Below are 18,900 nucleotides of genomic sequence, written 5' to 3' on the forward strand. Positions count from 1 at the left end.
TAACATTACGCAACAGGATGATTCTCTTAATTCTTGCAATGCCTGCAAAGGAAAACATGACAGACGGACAGAATAAAATAGCATTTTTTTTCCTCAAGCTCACCTTTAGCTTTTGCTGAGGTGTGCACCGAGCTTTTCTTTCCTGATCAAGCTTGCTGCATAGGGAATCTGCAATGACACAGAAACAAAGCCACCGCTTTATGCCAACGTTTGGCTAACAACATGGATTTGACAGATTTGGTCTTAAGGGTCTCTTCCAACCAATATGATTCTACGATATCCGAGCTGGAATCCCTGCAAATGAAAGTCTTTGTTTGCCTCCTTGTATCATTTTAGAAAACGATGCCTTAAAGGATTGAATTCTTTATAAAACTGCAAGAAAGTTGAAGCAGAAATAAAATGGTCCAAATTAAAACAGCGGATCTTAAAATCTAATGTAAAAGATGTCTTCCGATGTTTGTTTAGATCAGTTGTTGGCAAAAATCAAGTCGCCAGCCATTCTGCTACCCATGAGATGGCAAAAATCAGCTGTCTGTAACAGAGCAGGCAACACACGCCGATCTCTGCGCAGCCGAAATACAGCAGGGTGGGAGTATGAGACTTCATACATTTATATCCCCATAATTAGGAAGTTCATAATAGTTATCTCCAACTTGCACCAATCTGAAGAAAGCCACTGAAGTGGAACAAATAATTAAAGAAAAAACAGAGAACATAGGCATATTAGGGAACATCGTTATATTTAGAAACAAAGTACGATGATGTGCTCACAGGCTACTGGGAATACAGCATGGGGCTGCTCTTTTTTTCAGTGCTGGGCCTTTAGAATGCAACAAAACTAAATTGCTCTGAGATTTCTCCATAGCTGGGAATCGAAGTGACTTACAAATTCACTGTTCTTCAATGCTGCCTTTTGGAAGAACTCAGGTTGGGATCATTAAATCTATGTCCCTACACTCCCAGGTGCTGCTGCACACTGAGGTGACCTGCTTCTGCTGCCAGGCACTCCAGAATAGATTCCCAAAAAATGACAAATACGCTGCTGCAAGCTGACAAACAGGCTGGGATCAAGTCAGGAGCAAAGCCTTAAGCTGCACATACAGCAAGAGGAACAGACAGGCAAATGCAGAGAGTTCAAGTGACATGGCCTACATACAACAGCATACTAGGAGGATGTGAATTTACATCCATATCCACTTACTACACATCTAACAGGTGTGCATCCCTGTTTTGGTTTTAATTATGTTATATCCACAGTTTGTGACGGCGTTTGTGTGCGTTGCGCTCAGTGTGTCTCTGGGCTGGTGTGAAGTGCAGTATCTGCAGTGTCATCTCCAACCCTGCTTTTCTGAGTAAGGGAAGGAGCAGGGCAGGCTCAGGATCAGAGATCTTATAGGCTAAGAAACTGTTTACCTGATCACCAGTTTGCATGGTTTAGATTCTATAGTGAGCTACAAACAAACTGCCTGAATAAGCACATTTCAGCTGAGACCCGTGATGCTTCACCAAGTTTTTCTCCTTCCTCCTTCCCACTCACAACAGGCAACATCGGTTCGCATGGCCGACAATTATATAGGACATCTCCCAAGCCGTACTGACCTAGATAATACAACGGGGTACATTCTGTCAGAAATTAACTGTTCTTAATCCACTTCTCCGCTATATTTGGCACATCGGCATCTTTTCAATGTGTGTTGGTTTATCCATTCTCCTGGTAATAAATGACACTGGGAGAGGTGGGTTTCCAAGAGGGAAATGACTACTTTCTTCATGAGTTAAATCGCCTACAATGTCATCTTCTACTTTTGTCACTGGAAGAGCATTTGATAACTCCAGTGCTGCAGCAGAATAGTATTTAGCGCTCTTCACGACAATACAATCTCCTTTCGGACATCCACAGTGACTGCTGCAATGCACAACAGGATCAGCACAAAGATCCAATGTGCAGCCCTTCCCAAAGTGCGCACACCCCTGCCAGCAATAACACAATTGTGGATAATTTGGTTTTAAGTAGCAAGAAAAGCAGGATGACCATGAGCCAGCACTGGGCCCTTGTGGCCAGGAAGCCAATGGGACCTGGGGTGGGTTAGAAGGGGGTGGTCAGTAGGTCAGAGAGGTTCTCCTGCCCCTCTGCTCTGCCCTGGGGAGACCACACCTGGAATCTTGTGTCCAGTTGTGGCCCCTCAGTTCCAGCAGGACAGGGAACTGCTGGAGAGAGTCCAGCGCAGCCACCAAGATGCTGCAGGGAGTGGAGCATCTCCCGTGTGAGGAAAGGCTGAGGGAGCTGGGGCTCTGGAGCTGGACAAGAGGAGACTGAGGGGGGACTCATTCATGGGGATCAATATGGAAAGGGGGAGTGTCAGGAGGATGGAGCCAGGCTCTTCTCGGTGACAACCAATGATAGGACAAGGGGTAATGGGTTCAAACTGGAACACGAAAGGTTCCACTTAAATATGAGAAGAAACTTCTTCATGGTGAGGGTGGCGGAGCCTGGCCCAGGCTGCCCAGGGGGGTTGTGGAGTCTCCTTTTCTGCAGACATTCCAACCCGCCTGGACACCTTCCTGTGTAACCTCATCTGGGTGTTCCTGCTCCATGGGGGGATTGCACTGGATGAGCTTTCCAGGTCCCTTCCAACCCCTGACATTCTGGGATTCTGTGATTCTGTGAAATCTGTGTCTTATGACTAAGCCCACATTAATAGGAACAACGGGAGCAGATCTGTAGGGAACATGAGAAAGATCCAGTGTCCATACTGCATTTCTCTTGTTTTATTTTTCTTCAGATTAGTCTAGTCCTGGGTGCTGGTCACCTGTTAAAAAACCCAGTTTGTGAGCTCTGAGTCTGCTCCACAACAGCAACAAAACCACAGATAAGCAGAGAGTATGTGGATGAATCTCTAAAGCAAATGTTTGATCCCTGCTGCGCTTGGACAACAGAAAATCTTCTGTACACCATCCTCTTTTGGAGCCTTCACCTTCACATCCCATCTCTCGGTGGGGTACACAACAACACATCACCCTGACTTCTGTTGCTTGGAGAGGGAATCTTCAGCACCCCACGTATCTAATGCATATCTAGAAGGTTTTAGTTAAACAGTTTTAATCTTCAGACACTGCACTTGAGACCTCAGACAGAACCCTGTCTGGCCAAGACAACCCTTCCAAATGCAAAGTAGGTCTATGCAGGAAAGGGCTGAAATGCCACTGGAAAACTACAATCTCCACACACAAGGTGCTTCTGCATGGAATGACAGGTGGGATTAAGCAGAAGAAAAAGTCTATACTGAGCTTTTTACAGCTGGAAGAGGAATCCAAGTGCCAAAAGCTTGTTGTAAAGCATGAGTCTCCACCATTACCCTGTGAAAGTACCTATAGGGCACTGGTACTGGTCTGTTTTTTAATAACTATTAATTCTAAAAGGCATTCCTTTTCTTTAACACTTCAATCTACTGGAGAAAGAGGCCCAGCTCCACCCCACTAACCCAAGGCATACCCAGATGCTTTGTCAAGACACAAGTTTCGCTCATCTGTCTTAAAAAACCAAATCAGACAGTGGCAAACAAAATTCTGCTGAAAATAGGCCTTGTAAGCTCACTTCTCTGTACACAGTCAGGGACGTGTGTGCTACCTTTGCCATCAAAAGGACATATTCCCAATTCGCACCACTAAATCTGGAGAAGAACTCCACCAAGAACCAAATGAAGATAACAGAACATACAGAAACAGACCTGCAGTATCATCCCAACTGCTAAAGCACAGCAGAAGTTAATAAGAGTAAATATGAACATATCTCTTTTTTTGTTTGCTTTTTGGGAGAATGGTGGGCAAAGTAATGAAATCTTCCTTGGAGTCTGCAAGACACAGTAAACGCAGAGTTCCAGAAACGCTCTTTTACGTGTTATTACCTGACTGTCAGTGTATGGGCACTTCAGCACAAACTGCAGGTCCAGACATCCAAGAACGATTCCACTGAGCAAATGTTTGCCTCTAACACTCTTGACAAGGTCAATCAATCTGGCTGGACCACTATAAGCAGAGGCCCAAACCAGAAATCCCAATAAAACACTACTATTTCCTATTTCAACTTTTTGAATGGCGTGCGGTGACCAAGGTCTTGGCATATAAAAATGCAGATATTCCTTGTTTCTGTAACGAATACATTAGCTGTACAAAGCACCTGCTTTCCATAAACAACCTAAAATAGGAATTAAACCTACTAGTGCTTTTCTTAATTACAGTAGGACCCAGAGAAACGTGATTTCATACCTCTAAAGATCTAACAACGTTACCACAAGGTGGATGTTTTCTTCTTTTAAACACTACTTGTGAATCTTTAAAGATCAGGATGAAAGATGATGCAGAGATAGAAATCAATTTTGCAGGTAGATAGCTCCTGATTTATTTCATGGTTGATTCAAAGCAGCACTGAGAGTATAAGGCCATGGAACATCAGAGGAGTTTCAGCTGGATCCAGTTCTTAGCTCTGAACATGATTATCAGCCCAAAATTAAGCTAGCAAGGAGAAAGTCAGTTCATGGGAGTACAAATAAATTAAAAAGAACCCAAACAAAACCAAAGCAACACATTCTACTTGGGTTGGGAAGACAATTCACATTTATAACATGTCTCAAAGACCTTCTGCCTTTTACTCCTTCATAAAATGAGGGGGATTGATCACTATTCAGTTTTAATTATCTAAATAACAACGGCTGGGTGACAACCACCACCTTAGCTTTTCCTGATGGACAAGTTAAAATTGTGGTCAGCTTTTCCTGGGAACCTATAAAACAACTTGGAAAGGACCCCAGCAAAGAAATTAAGCAATCTAGCCTGTTCTCAGGAGCTTAAATTTGCTGCTGGGTGCTCTTCTTCTCTGTGGCAATGGTTTAGAGGGCTTCACAAAAACATAAAAGGATCAAAATCGTCATGCTGGGAATGCCGCTTCTGATCTTTTTCTCCCACCAGGCGGCTGGGAAGAAAGTTCATGTGTTTTAAATTTGATCCACTAACACAATTGTGCAGAAGATGATACCAGACAGGTACGGAGTGTCAAGCAGGAGGTGACTCAGTCCTGCGCTGGGCTGGCTGGGCTGTCCTGACAGGTTAATTCTGGTCACACCAGACAAAAAAAGGCAGCTCTAAAGGCAGGTGAGCTCTTCTGAGGCTGTACCACACGTGGCACTTTGGAATTTACCCCAACCTGCTGGGCAATGATCTCTTCTCAGCAGCCCTCTCTGTATAGCTCAATAACAGAAGCCAGATGGTCCATGCCTGAATCTATATGTAAAACCCGTATTTTACATATGACCTGCAAGTACATGCACTGTACTTCGCCAGTTTTGGAGAGAGGACTTTGAAAGAGCGCGAAGAGAAAAATGCATTCAGTGATTTAAGATCTATTTTCTTGTTCAATACGATGATGCCTTGGCCGAGAGCTTGGCAAGAACAGGTTGCAATACCTTCTGGTAGCGGCTCTGGATACTCTGACCAACTCCTTTCTCAACAGAAATTGCCAATGGCAACACAACATCCCACTGCTCCAGCTACATACCGAGCCAGGTTATATCTAAAGACGGCAACATCCATCACAGAGGAGGCAACAGGACCCACCCTCCATCCTCCCAATGATCTGAGCCTTACTCCTGACTTTTAGAAGGCCACAAAAATATATATTTTTTTAAAAGTCTGAAGCAGACAAAGCGTTAAAATAAACACCCATTGATTAAACAGTGATCTAATGGAGGTTTTTAATGCAGAGTATTAAGGCTGCGGGTGCAGTGATGGTCGAGAGCGGCAGAGGGCACCCAAAGCCCACGCCAGCCCCCCCGAGCTGCCACCCCTCTCGGACCGGCCGCCATCCACGAGTGGCGATCTGTCACCACTTTCTGCATCGCAGTGACACGATGTTACCCAATAAATGGGAAATAAAAGCCTTCCGGTCAGTGTTTGGTACTGGCGGGGCATGAAACGCTACCTCCAAGCAGCCCTTTCTGTGTAACTGTCAGGGTACGGCGGGTGTTTGCGCTAGGAAGTTTTCAAAAACAATTATATTTGGTTAAGTATTTCATGCTTCGGTTCAGCTTGTTGTATTCCAGACGTTCCTGACCCATCAAACACACCAAGGCAGTTTATCTGAAAGTCTGACTACTCAGTTTTGCAGCTTGAAGAATTCCAGTTCAGAATAACTGAAATCATCATTAGGGCAACACTTTACTCTGGTACCGACTGTTACAAGAGATGCCCTCAGGATCCTGCCTAAGTCTTTAGGAAGGACTAATTTAAGCCATATAATCCTTCAGCTATGAGAACAGCCAAAAGAAACTGACTCTGTGCATTTATATTGTTTGTAAAATTAAAAAAAAAAACAAAAACAAAAAGAAAAAGTAAGCGAGTCAAGTTCTGTGGCTTGTTATACCAGTAAATTTTGAGTTTAATCCTGCAAAGGTTTCCTACAATTTAATCCTACAAAATCCTACAAAGTTCATCCTACAAACCCTACATACACCTGTGAAGCTATAAGCAAAATTAAGATCTGAGTATGCATTAAACACCTCTGTTTTTCTCTCTATATTAGAATATTAGGTGTGGGCAGCTCTGTTAAAGCAATGGTGTGGTGTCCCAGGTACACACAAAACAAAAGAACAAAAAACACACACCAAAAAATCAGATTTAAGCAAGTTTTGTTGTGTGTCCTGTGCCAAAAGCTTTCATTCATCCGTGCTATAACCCAAAAAGGACAAAGGAGTTCTATCATTAGGATATAAAATTCATTAGTCTAAAATCTAGATACAACCAGACAAGATATATTCACACGAGTGAATTAAGTAGCTGCAAGGATTATCGCATCGGAAGTGCCAACTCCAGTTATCAATCAGAACATCACCGGAGATTTCTGCACCCAGCTTAAACAAACATGTGCGTTATTTGCAGCAGTCGCTCAATTTTTCATATGCAAACTGCCTTTTATTGGTCTCACTGATACACAACCCACCTCAACGATACCGGGAAGGATACCCAAACGGGGGCATCAAGACTTGCTGATGATTTGGCAACATTTCTATTAATAATAATTAAACTGATGCATCAACAGTGAGTAAACAGGTCCTGAATTGTTGGTGTAGTATATTTAATGTCAAAACCAGTCTCTATAAGTACACTCAAGCAGTGCTGTTTAATGATTAAATGACTATTAGTCTTTCGGTAACATGAGCAAGTGAAAAGGGTGTGAATTACACAATCGTATTTCTTTTCCTGCCCAAGAAAAAGCACTACACTGAACCTTGTGATTTCTCCACGTCTTGTAAATATGAAAAACCACCACAGCTGGTTCACTGGAGGTCTGGGACGTCTATTTTCAGAAAAAAACTTCACAATAAGGCTACAAAGTGAATGGCAGAAATAATCCATTCTCTCCCTGGGAGCAGAGTTAGGTCCAAGTTCAGCTGACACGAGAAGATGCTCAAATGGACCTGTAGAATTTGTGCTTAAATGTGGTCCACAGCAGAAATCAGGTCACCTGCCTCGAGTCCAAAGCAGCAGGGGAAGTACTTTTCAGGATAGCATCCTAATTACAATCTTCTGTGACAATGTAATTCACAGATTGAGCCAAACTCCTTGCCTGGCACCGGGAGGCAAAGAGGAACACGGTAACAACTGGACATGTTAAAGGAAAAGAGTGGAAACCAGCAGAAAAGAATCTCCAGAGATGTTCTGGACTTAAATTTCCTCGGTAAACAACCTCCTTTGAGTGTCCTCCATCTCTCATTGAAACCTCTGAAGTCAGCAGCAACAGGGAACGGGAATGTTCGACAGCTCTAAAAATAAGGCTGCTCCTAAATGCCTCTAAACAGAGGTGCACAAGCTTGACAAACTTGGCCTTCAGCTTTATTTTTACGTCCTGACCCATCCACTAGAAAATGAGAGTATCAGAAGGTTTCTCCGCACCAGCATCTGTGACAAGCACCAGCAAAACTTAAATGCTTGAGCACAGAGGCTAATTCAGGTAAGTGGGAATATTTGGCAAGCCTGCCTCAAAAAAACCCTGTTGAATATGAATATGAATATTCAACTCTGTTGAATAATGTCAGACTTATCACAGAAAAAGCACCAGGAAAACAAGCATTAGCTGACAACCTGCCACCCGTTACGCACCCTGCTCTTAAAATCACACTAAGCAGTATCTGAGTAAGAAACAGCTTCACATATCCCACCCTTTGCTCGTACTGGATTAAGTATGTCAAGTTTTCAAAACAGCGCTGTTCTATGTAATGATCTATAGTTGCACTAACACACACACGCAAAATCCCTCTTGATTTTAAAATAACAAGCAACGTGCGCATACACTGAACTGTGTTTTGGCAACTGGAGCCTTTACTGCTGAGTTAAGCACTTCTTCTAGTGGCTGAAATTAAAAAAAAAGACACATCTTTATGTTTATTTTTCAGCAAAAAACGGGACTCACACCAATTCCCTACTCAGGGCTGAAACGCGACTTGTACGAGGTATAAACAGTTAACTGCTCAAGGTTTACTGATTCGGTGCTCACGTTTTGCTCTGAAGAAGCACCTCTCGGTGTTGAGTCAACACATTTTGTTTAGTTGAAACACAAAGACCCATCTGGTTATTGTGTGAAAGTAAATCTCCAGGTAATTAGATTCTAAACCAGCTGAGAACTGCACGCTTATGTCTCGTAAAGTGTAAGGTTAATATGAGCTCAGTACGTCTGCATGGCTCACAAAGGAAAAGTTCGAGGAGTGCATTTAAAAAACGTAAAGCCACAGTTCATAGCGTTTTTAGCAGAGAAGGCAAACTCACAATTTGTAGCTGCTGCACCATTTCTTCTCTGTATGCCAGTTCCCGCTTCATCTGATCTTGAAAATTATCTGTAGGAGGAGGGTAGATGCAGTAATTAAAACAGAGACCACACAGCAGAATTTATATAAATCAAATTAAATCAAACCAAATCACTACTGAGGAACTGTGAACCACTACAAAGCCCTTCACCCAGTTACAAGGCATGCCTAACAAAAATGTCTTATCTAGTAGGAGACACTGTAGACAACAGAAAAACTGCGGAAAAATAGGATTCAGAAGCTTCCCCAATTAGCAAATGTAGGCTGCTGAGTTTCTGTCATTAGCATTTACTCTCACAGTGATTTTTCTCAATGGGCCAGACTCTGCAGTCACTAGTCAAACTTCTACCAAGACTGAAGAGCAAAAATATCTCTTCTTTTCTCTGGCATAAATCAGTTGACATCAATAGGGATGTCCAATATGTGAGAACAGAAAGCGTTCAAGGCTGCAGGGTTTGATTTGTAGTTTGTAACAGTGCTGATGCCTTTGAGCAAAACTCAGCCTAAAGCTCCATAAAGAGTGACGTGGAACCCAGAAGGCAAAACGTCTTTGAAAAACAGATCCTAAAGAGCCAGGTTACAGCACAGGGAAGCTTTCCTGCTCCAGGAGCTACTCCTTCCCTTATTTTCCTCCTCAGTAAGCATTTCAGACAACACTTTGTTTGGCAGAAGATTAACTGCTGGTCTGTGTTCTGTAACATTGCTGTTGAAGGTTAAGAGAAAAGACAGAAAAATATAAACAAAGCTATTGACAAGAAGTAAATAACTTGGAGAGTTGCATGATGGAGACCTGGGTTCAATGATGGGCCATTAAATGGAAGAGGAAAGAAAACCCATCCCAACCAATGTAGTTTTGATCTGGGAGACTAAAGCTTGTCCTAAACCACAGGAATATTGAGATGAATATGAACAAAAACTAGCACGGAGCACCTCAACATCCAGAGCTTGGAGAAGGGCACTCAAAGGCAGCTAAAAATGGTTTATTTACAACTAAATGATTAAAAGAGTTAAATAATCATGCTGGTTGATGGGACACGAGCCCAGGACTCAGGAATCCTGGGTTTAATATCTGCTCTACGTGTCTACACCTCCTTTCATCACCACTAAAGCACAAATAACAGTGCTGCTTCATCTGCCAAGTGTGTTGGGAGGATTAAATGGATTAAATGACTGTGGGATACTTCGATAGCACAGTAAGAGGAGTCACGGAGACACCTCAATTGCAACGGAAAGATTTAAGCCCAGGTGAGAACAAGCGGCGCCTATTAATACTCATTGCACTGCATGGAGCTCACTCGCTCCCAAAAAAGCCGCACGGCCTTGTCACGAGTTCTCAATCCCCAAACCAAGGATGTATTGGATGTATTATATCTCTATGATTCCATGACCTTGATTGTGGGGAAAGGGGATGTGTCCCCATCAACTGTGAGCGTAGGAAAGGGCTAGAAGAAAATACAAGGGGGCAGATCTCTGTCCTCCTCATTCACACAACGATTTTCCCCTCTCCCGATGAGCAAAAGTTATTTAAAAGGCAAGGAGGGACTTGAGGATAAAAAGAAAATAGCAAAGAAAAATAAAGAGTGAGAACCTCAGTCAGGGTGAAACTGTCCAGCTCATCTACATGAAAAAAAAAAAGGATATAAATGACATTATCTTAAATGCCCACAGAATTTTTCAGCCCGTTCCCTCTATTCTGACTCAACCAGGAAAATAAGCTGACAGAAATAAAGCTGGTTTGCAATTCCTCTCTTCATAGCCCCACAAAAAAGACGTGCAGCATAAAAAGGTGACCACCTCCTGTCCTGGTCGCTAAAGGCTGGTAAATCTGTGCTAGCTACTACTGAGATACTCCAGTTTCACTCCTAGTAGACTACATAGACAGATTTTCCTTTTCTCCTCACCATTTTCCTCCTGACTGGCTCTTCACAGGCTCATCACCTCTCGGAACAAATAGCTCAGAAATCTCGCTCAGTCTCGCCCTGCAAATGTCCAAGCTCACAGTGGAAATGGGGTGTTAATGGTAAGGACGGTGTTTTTTCCAGCAGCGTTTATTTGAGTCTGAATGCTTACAGAAAAAGCCATGAGTGATACCCAAGAGAAAAGATATTAATATTTAAATAGCTTTCTTAACACAAAATTAAATACTTGAACTATCCAGACTGCGTCTCTGCCGTTTTATTACCATGTTGTTAAATGCGGCTGGACAAAATATGCTCCAGCCAACACCAAAAGTACAAAACAGCAGAGGGTTCTAGGAGAACATGGTGTCAGCTGTGCATAGGTGCTCATATTTCTGTCATGACAGCAAATTATTTTATTTTCTTCAAGTCATCTGATTGTTTATTTTCTTCGAGTGATCTCTGTGTTGAGGAAGGCAAAGGAAAACCTCATCTGCAGCTTTCAGGTATAATAGCAACATAAAAAATCAAGGTGCAAACAGCAGAAGACAAGGTCTGCTGGCTCATAAGTTATCACAGCCCACATTTCAATGAGCTTGAAAATAAGACTGGTTCTCATTTAACAGTGATTTCCATGAGGAGAACGTGGAAACCCAACACTGTTTACACACAACACCGCATAGCGCTGCTGTGGGAGGTGGTTTGATGCTATAATATTAACGTGTAATGCCCCGAATATGCTCGGTTCCACATGCAAGACGCTAAAAAAGGTGACTTTCAAGTTAACTCCAGGTAACTATACATGAGCATTTTCTAGAGCCATTTTCTAGTAACTCGGGAAACCTGGCAAAACAAATATTTTCCACTACCTGAGCTAAAGCAGCAGCGAGAGCCTGGAACAGACCCATCTCTTTTGCTGGAAGACATACCGCTCTAGAGGACAAATTGCATTTATATTGGATTTTACACTTATTTGCCTTACAAAGACCCTTTTTTCTTGTTTTACTGTCTGCAGAGGAGGGTGGGTTTTTTTGGTAAATCTAAATCTGTAAATAGGTTTTACGGTCACTTGTATATATTGCTTATAGCACATTATCTGTTTTCTATTTTAATCCTGAAGAAAATTGACCACTACTTTGTGGTACATTGAAACCACATATTTTTCAAGCCGGCATACACAGTCGCCACTTCCTTGGTCGGCCCTATGTGTTCTTTTCTTTTATTTGAGATGTATTTCATGTGGTTTAATTGCAGTGTTTATTTACATGGCAATGACAGAGCATTAATTTTACCGTAGAAGAGCAAATGGATAAATGAGTGACCCGAATGGCAGAACTCCAAGATGCCATTTCACCAATACCACACATCAGTGTTTTGATCTACACAAATTATTTTAAAATTGCCTCACTTCCAAACCCAAGTAATGACTGGATTTATACTGAAGGATGAGGTTATCCTCCTGTGATTAATATCTATATCACCTCAGACGGCTCTTCTCCTTTATTTATGAAGCTGTCTACATCTTTCGATATTTGGGCTAAAGATGGAGTCATTCTCCGAGTCAACAAACTCCCTCGCTTACCCTACCTGATGCTATAGAAAGGGGAAAAAAGTATTTTCTTTAAATAATAGGAAAATTATGTCTGTGTTCCCACCTTTTCCTGCAATCCGGAGAGGCGCAACATTCCTCACCTTGCAGCAGTGGTTTTGGTTGACTTGCTTACTGGTAATACCGGATTTTATTGCTGGAGTTTTTATGTAGAAACTCAGGAGGACTAACAAAAGAGTTTCTAAATTCCTCAGGGAACTGTGATAAACCGGCATGAGGGCATTTTGCACTGAGTGTTGAGCACACATTTTAGTCATGCAAGAGTTAAGAGAAGTTGGCAAACGGCAGAAGAGCCTGACAATTAGACCGGGAAGGTTTTAATGTATCTGTCTAGGTTTACTGTGAGTGCTCTGTCCACATCCAGTCTCACAGGAAAACAAGGACAAAAAATCGAGAGTTTTAAAAAGCAGCATATTAAACAAACCTCACATCATCAACGTGAGGAAAATATTGAATGGAGGTGCTGTCAGACCTCCTTTGGACTTCGTGAGGAAGCAAAGACGGGTGCAAACACACTTTTTCTTGCATTTAATATTGAACTGTGGGGACTGTCAGGACAGGCAGCTACAGAGTCGTGACAGGGAAGCCAACAACTTTGATGGAGACACCCCAAGCACCCCAGGTTTGCAAAACTACATTCACCACATGCTGGAGAGCCCGCACTGTGTCTTCTGGCTTGTCCTGATGTGCGTGCGATTTATGCTGGAAGCGTATATTCCCGTGTCGCTACCAGCGTAATTCAAAAGGTCTCAATCAATAGGTCTTTTTTCCAGACCCTTGTGGATGCAGCTGAACTTTCTGGGAGCTTTATGAAACTCCTACTGATTGTCCATTTTGTTTTCTTTTATCTAACACATGCCCAGCACATCCCATCACCCCTCACTAGGTGAAAGGACCACCTCAAACAGCCCATCTCAAGAGAAAAAAATTCAAACAGGTCTTTCTACTTAAACACAGGACAAATAAATTCTCCAGCATCATCTAGAACCACCTAAGAAGACGATGACGTACCCTGTCTTCAAAAGCCTCCAAGAAGGTCCCCCAAAGAAGCCCCAGGCATGTTTCTGTCTACTTGCTGTATTCAATGTTAGCAAAACCAGTAGAATATACACCAAAACAGACATCCTGCTTCAGATTTTCCCTACAAAAGATCTGCTTGGGGAGCCTGAAAAGCCACCACAGAAGCTCCGTCAACCTCAGCAGAACCAAACCAAAGATTCTGGTGACACAACTGAGAACATACCTCTCCCATTTTAACCATCTGACAATGACCAACCACCCGCAGATAACACCAAAACCACAGAGATGTGTCTTACTGAAGACTGGGAAAGACGCGTTTCCTTTCAACACCTGGAATTCCTGTTCTAGTCTCCTCCGTAAGTCGATCTGTTCAAACAAAACCTTCTGGAGTTCTTCTAACAAAGGGAAAAGAAAAGTGGTTTTGTTAATCTGTATAAATAATTCTTGAAAGAACAGTTGCAGACCAATTCATTACTATAAGACAAAATATTTTAGCAGTTATAAAAAAGTGTTACATAGACCTACAATAGATTTTGTGCAGAAAGCCATGAATATAAATCAATGTAATATATTATTTTAAAGTATTATATTACAGTGTCATGTATTGATTGATATATATGCATTAATCTCAATTATATCCACCCAAAGGTCCATATATTATTCATATGTTACTTGACAAGCTTAAAATATGGTGCAGAACAAAAGTGCCCCCTATTATCCTCATATTCTATTAAAACAAAGAGCAGTTTTATAACATAAGAGGCCCTTATTCATTTTACCTTTCCCCATGTTCTCCACATCCTTCTTCAGCGAATGAGGTGAATTGGTTTCTTGCGTGTGTTCACCTTAAAAAAGAGAAAGAAAAAAAGTTATTGATTTGCTTTTCAATCGTTATTGTCCTTACTATGCAACTGCTTCAAAGAACCTGGAGTAAAAAGGAAAAATAATATACAGAAATCGTAGGATTGAGGTTTATGTATATATCTCTGCACACGTACCACAAATGTTTGTAGGACTTTTATGTGCTGCTAGTGGAAAGTATTTACAGACATCACATCCTCCTGCAGACGAGAGCTGGCATCTCCTTGATATGAAGGAGCTCCCCTCTTAAACCTCGCCTGCCGAACTGATCCTGGCTTTCGCTCTAAACCCTCTTGAAAATCAGAAAATAACTCGGTCTTATCTCCTCTCTTCACAATGCGAAGTCCACACTGTCTAGTTGGGCAGGACCCTCTTCCCAAATCCACAGGGAAAACCCCCTTTTTTTTGCACCAGCCTCTTCACTTTCATCAGCTCTTTTTTATCAGCTCTACGGCACAAGCTTGTTTTAACTGGATATCATTTATATCCAGCTGAGATAAAATTGACATTAGTGGTATTTGCATCTAAAGGATACACCTCAGAGGTCAACCAATTCAGAGACCTCCGTCCTCGGTTGCTCATGTAATTTTTAATCATACAGTAGTAAAGAATTTTCTAGATAATAAAATTCAGCTGTTTCCTGCTACTTAGAATCATAGAATCATTTTGGTTGGAACAGACCCTTAAGATCATCGAGCCCAAGCATAAACTAGCACTAAACCTTTCTTTCAACCCTTTTCCTATACGAATAAAATAAAATTAAATTTAAAAAAATCTTCACAAGGTGTTAAGTTCATGTGGATGACCATTTGACTTAACTGTGAACTCTCTGACAGAAGGTCTTATTTTCCTTATCCTCTGGAATCGTGGAATTTTCGTCTGATTCCTATGAACAGCTTCTTAGAACAAAAAGCCAGGAAAAAAATGTTTTCAAAAGAAAAAATACCACTATAGCAGAAATCAATGGGAGATTTTCTATGATTTGAAGTAGAAAAGTACTCTAAATAATTAAGAAAATACTTGGTAAATATCCAGTTATTGAACTAACTGGGCTAATCTCCGGTTTAGTCCAGCCAGTAACCACACATCATTAACTTTACTGAGGAGTAATCACAAGAAAGAGATACATATGAAGCTACTCGTGTATTTATGTATTTGGAAGAAAGAATCACAGAGGAAATAGCTTGATTTTTTTTTAAATAAAGAGCAATAGCACTGAATAGGTCACCACACAACAGATACAATAGCAGCTACTTAAAAACTCCTACTGTCACCATGCATTTGATAATAGCTCCTCAAAATAAACTAATTTTAAAGTAGAGTTGGAAAGCCTTCTTTCATATGCAGTCAGAAATCCTGTTGCAAAACATTTATTATATTTATTTTTAAAAATCAATGCGTTCTTATGTCCGGTAAACCTTGAGGTCCGAGTATATGAAACATATCCAATAGTTACGCATTTCAGCATCTGCTGTCTCTTTGTTCCCTGAAAAAAGCAACCACTCATTCACGCATATACATTTACACAACTGATAACCTGGTGCCAGCAATTGCATTTTAAAAATCCCTTTTTGTAACACAATGTTGGGGGTTTTTTAAAAAAAAATCATTTTTTATGATATTTGATATCCACAAAGTATTTTCTGCAGTTAAGTTTTGGGCAGTGGCTTGAGGTGTTTCCATAATGTAAAATGGTATTTTTGTTTTATTTAACGTAATTCTCTTTTAAACAGGAATGCTAACAAAAGAAGTATTTTGTTAGATGAATTAGGATGCACAAAATAAAAATAAAATAAGGAATTTAAGTTTAGGAAGAGTATTTATTTAATTCTAAATAATTGTATATTTTTCCAATCAATTTCTCTCATTGAGGCATTCTTTTCTGAATGTTTTATGTGCAATTTTTGCGCGATAACAGACTCAAAGAGAGAAGGTAAGTGGATTTTTTAAGGGGAAGGAACAAAAAGGAGAAGAGACTGGATCCTAGCACAGATCATAGTGCTTTTCCAGCTCGGTTGAGCTTTCAGGGCCGGATGGGTTGAGGCTGCCGACTCGCTGAGAGTGAAAGAACTGCATCGAAATGAAAATAAGAGCATGTAGCATGAAGAACAACTTCTCCAGCAGCTGCAGCCTCCTTGCTGAGCTTCCAAAAAGGCTTAGAAAATTCCCCATCCTTGCACCTAAAATAAGAACACGGTGGGAAAAGCAAAGGTATTTAAAGGCACAACCCAGCACGTATGGTCCTAACTGCATTTTTTAACTGCTCTCTGATGCTCAAAGCCTCAACATTATTATTGTTAATGGTAATAATAATCAGATGGGTTTCACCTTTCCAGTCCCCCTGAAAATGATAATCAGGAGCCTGCGCTTCTCCGTTTTTCCGTACTTCCCAGAGGCCTCATCATGCCTTGTGTGCTGCTCTACCTTAATTGAAAGGGAGGAGGTATTGAATATTTAACCAGCTTCCTTTCTCTTAAATGTTAATTAAAAGCTAAATAGGTGTTTAAAAACAAACAAACAGAAAGCCCAAAGAATTTTAATCAGCCTAAGAAAAAATCACTTCCCCTTCTAATAGCTGCGCCATAACTCTCTTGGGTCTTGTCTACACACAAACTTGTAGCGGCGGGTAAAATGGAAAGCTGTGCAGTACGGACATCTAGACTGTCTTTGAGAGAGATCTATTTCAGTTTATTCCCCACAAAAAGTCAAACTATACCTCCACCTGGCCAGCTGGGAAAAGGGAATGAAGTATTCATGGCCAGTTTGCACTAAAGCTTTTGATAGCTCTGTTCTTCCCGGTCACTATAGGTGCACAGACATTTATTCTGGAATAAAACAAGACGGGTTGTATTTTTGGTTTATACAAATGTTCTTCTTATCCAGAACATGAATATCCACATGCAGAGGAAAGCAGAAATGATGGTTGTGAGTAGACACACCTCAAATTACTGTATCAGTACTCCGAAAACCAGCGGTCCCTATTTGTACATCAACACAACCTCACAGATGCCACCGTTTTATTAGTTCTACACCCACTGGAGCAGCTCATATTATAATTCTCGATAAAAGAAATTAACAGAGACATTTCTAAATGTACACTCCCCAAAAGAAATGTACATTCGCTCTCGCTGTACAAAACCAAACCAGACATAAGTCAGGTTACCTCTTCATGTTGGGCCACCCAGAGCAATCCTTCCTCAGGAAGCTCTCAAAGCGCCCATCAAACAGCAGCGGAAAATTCCCAACCTGGCCCAGACAACTCATCTCCATCAACGAGCGATCGGTTCGCAGAGCTCTGGACCGAGAAAATAAATCATACCCCCTACCTCTCAGACCTGTCCCTTGTCCTCAACTCGTCCCCTCGACAATTCTCACCGCGCCCGTGGTGCCAGACCGCAGCAACCAAAATCATCCGCCCACCCGTGTCTCAGCGTCGGGACGGATTATTCCTGGATGGAGTTTAATTGTCGCAAATCTGCAGCTCTGAAGCTCCTACCAGGTGAGCTTTATCCTCAGGAAGCCCAACAGCATCGATGATCTACCATAACTTAAACATCCACTGGTATTAAAACAATATTTCTAGCTGGAGAACACGCCGTCTGCAGACACAAAAAGCGCAGTAGCGAAGATGTTGGTAACTTCTAGGTATAGACATATAGATATACATATAAATTTAAAACATATAGGCAGATGTGAACCGGCAGCCTTCCAGAGCTCCAAAGGCTCCATTTGTATTCGCAATTAATTATTCGCTTTAAGACACACACAGTTCTTGCGTATGTCCTGAAGAAATCCTGTCCTTACTGAAAATATGCATGCATCGTGCATATTCATGCTGCTTTTGGGGGCAGTGATCAATAGGATAATCAGGACTTGGGAAAAAATACATCTATTTTTGGAAACTCAATGAGCATCTTTTAAGTGCTTTTCTGTACTGGGGCTGATATATACATCTTAGAAAATCTGGAGGTACAAATGTTAATTTGCCCTGAAAGTCGTTTAACTTTAAAACAAACCAGTTCTGATTTTTGCGCAGATAAAGTCGAACTTACAACCTCCATTTAAAGTTCAGAACAAGGACATGCAATTAAAAAAAAAAAACCCTCTGCACTGAAGTACTAACAGATGGAGGAGAAAACAGCTTCTGGATTTCCAACCAAAGGTTCAAAACCATGACCAACTTGAAAATATGAAATGGTTTAGAGTGACAACAAATCAGTTGGCTTTTGGTCTGAACCTTATGCATACATCTGGGAAGTATTTAATAACTTTATTCTAGAAGCACGAGGGCTAAAAAATTTCTGTTTCTTGATTTTTAAGTGGATTTTTGCTTTAAATGGAAGGTGAGATTCTCACCACATTCCAGAAGATAGGGCACAAAAAAAAAAAAGACAACACGCCTGATATTGTGAGACTTGCAAAAAATAAAGATATTCAACAACGTTCCACCCTCTTTTAATAATTCGAAGAGAGCTCCTGAGCTCTTGAGTAATAATAGGAAAGAGACAGGAATAGTAAATAAGGACCCGGTCCTACAGTCCATCCGCAGTTTTGTCTGTTGTGTGTAAATACGCACATATTTATACATGGTCTTATTTATTAATATGCAATTCTGGGTCCCACATTTGAAACTTCACCTTGTCATCCTCCATTTCAACTT

The 18,900-nt window shown here is 41.3% G+C and overlaps 1 protein-coding gene across 1 annotated transcript in view; it reads right to left on the reverse strand.

The window, feature by feature from the left end:
• Positions 1–105: 105 nt before the first annotated feature.
• Positions 106–18,900, reverse strand: part of SKOR2 (SKI family transcriptional corepressor 2) — a gene marked incomplete at both ends in the record, with an annotated part of 24,891 nt that continues 6,096 nt past the window's right edge. The window contains 4 exons of the mRNA XM_082075035.1: positions 106–168; positions 8,815–8,882; positions 13,676–13,774; positions 14,159–14,224. Coding sequence (XP_081931161.1) covers positions 106–168; positions 8,815–8,882; positions 13,676–13,774; positions 14,159–14,224 — 296 coding nt within the window. The remainder of the gene's footprint in view (positions 169–8,814; positions 8,883–13,675; positions 13,775–14,158; positions 14,225–18,900) is intronic.

The sequence above is a fragment of the Streptopelia decaocto genome (assembly GCF_964273445.1).
Source record: "Streptopelia decaocto genome assembly, chromosome: Z".
In the NCBI taxonomy this organism is placed as follows: Eukaryota; Metazoa; Chordata; class Aves; order Columbiformes; family Columbidae; genus Streptopelia; species Streptopelia decaocto.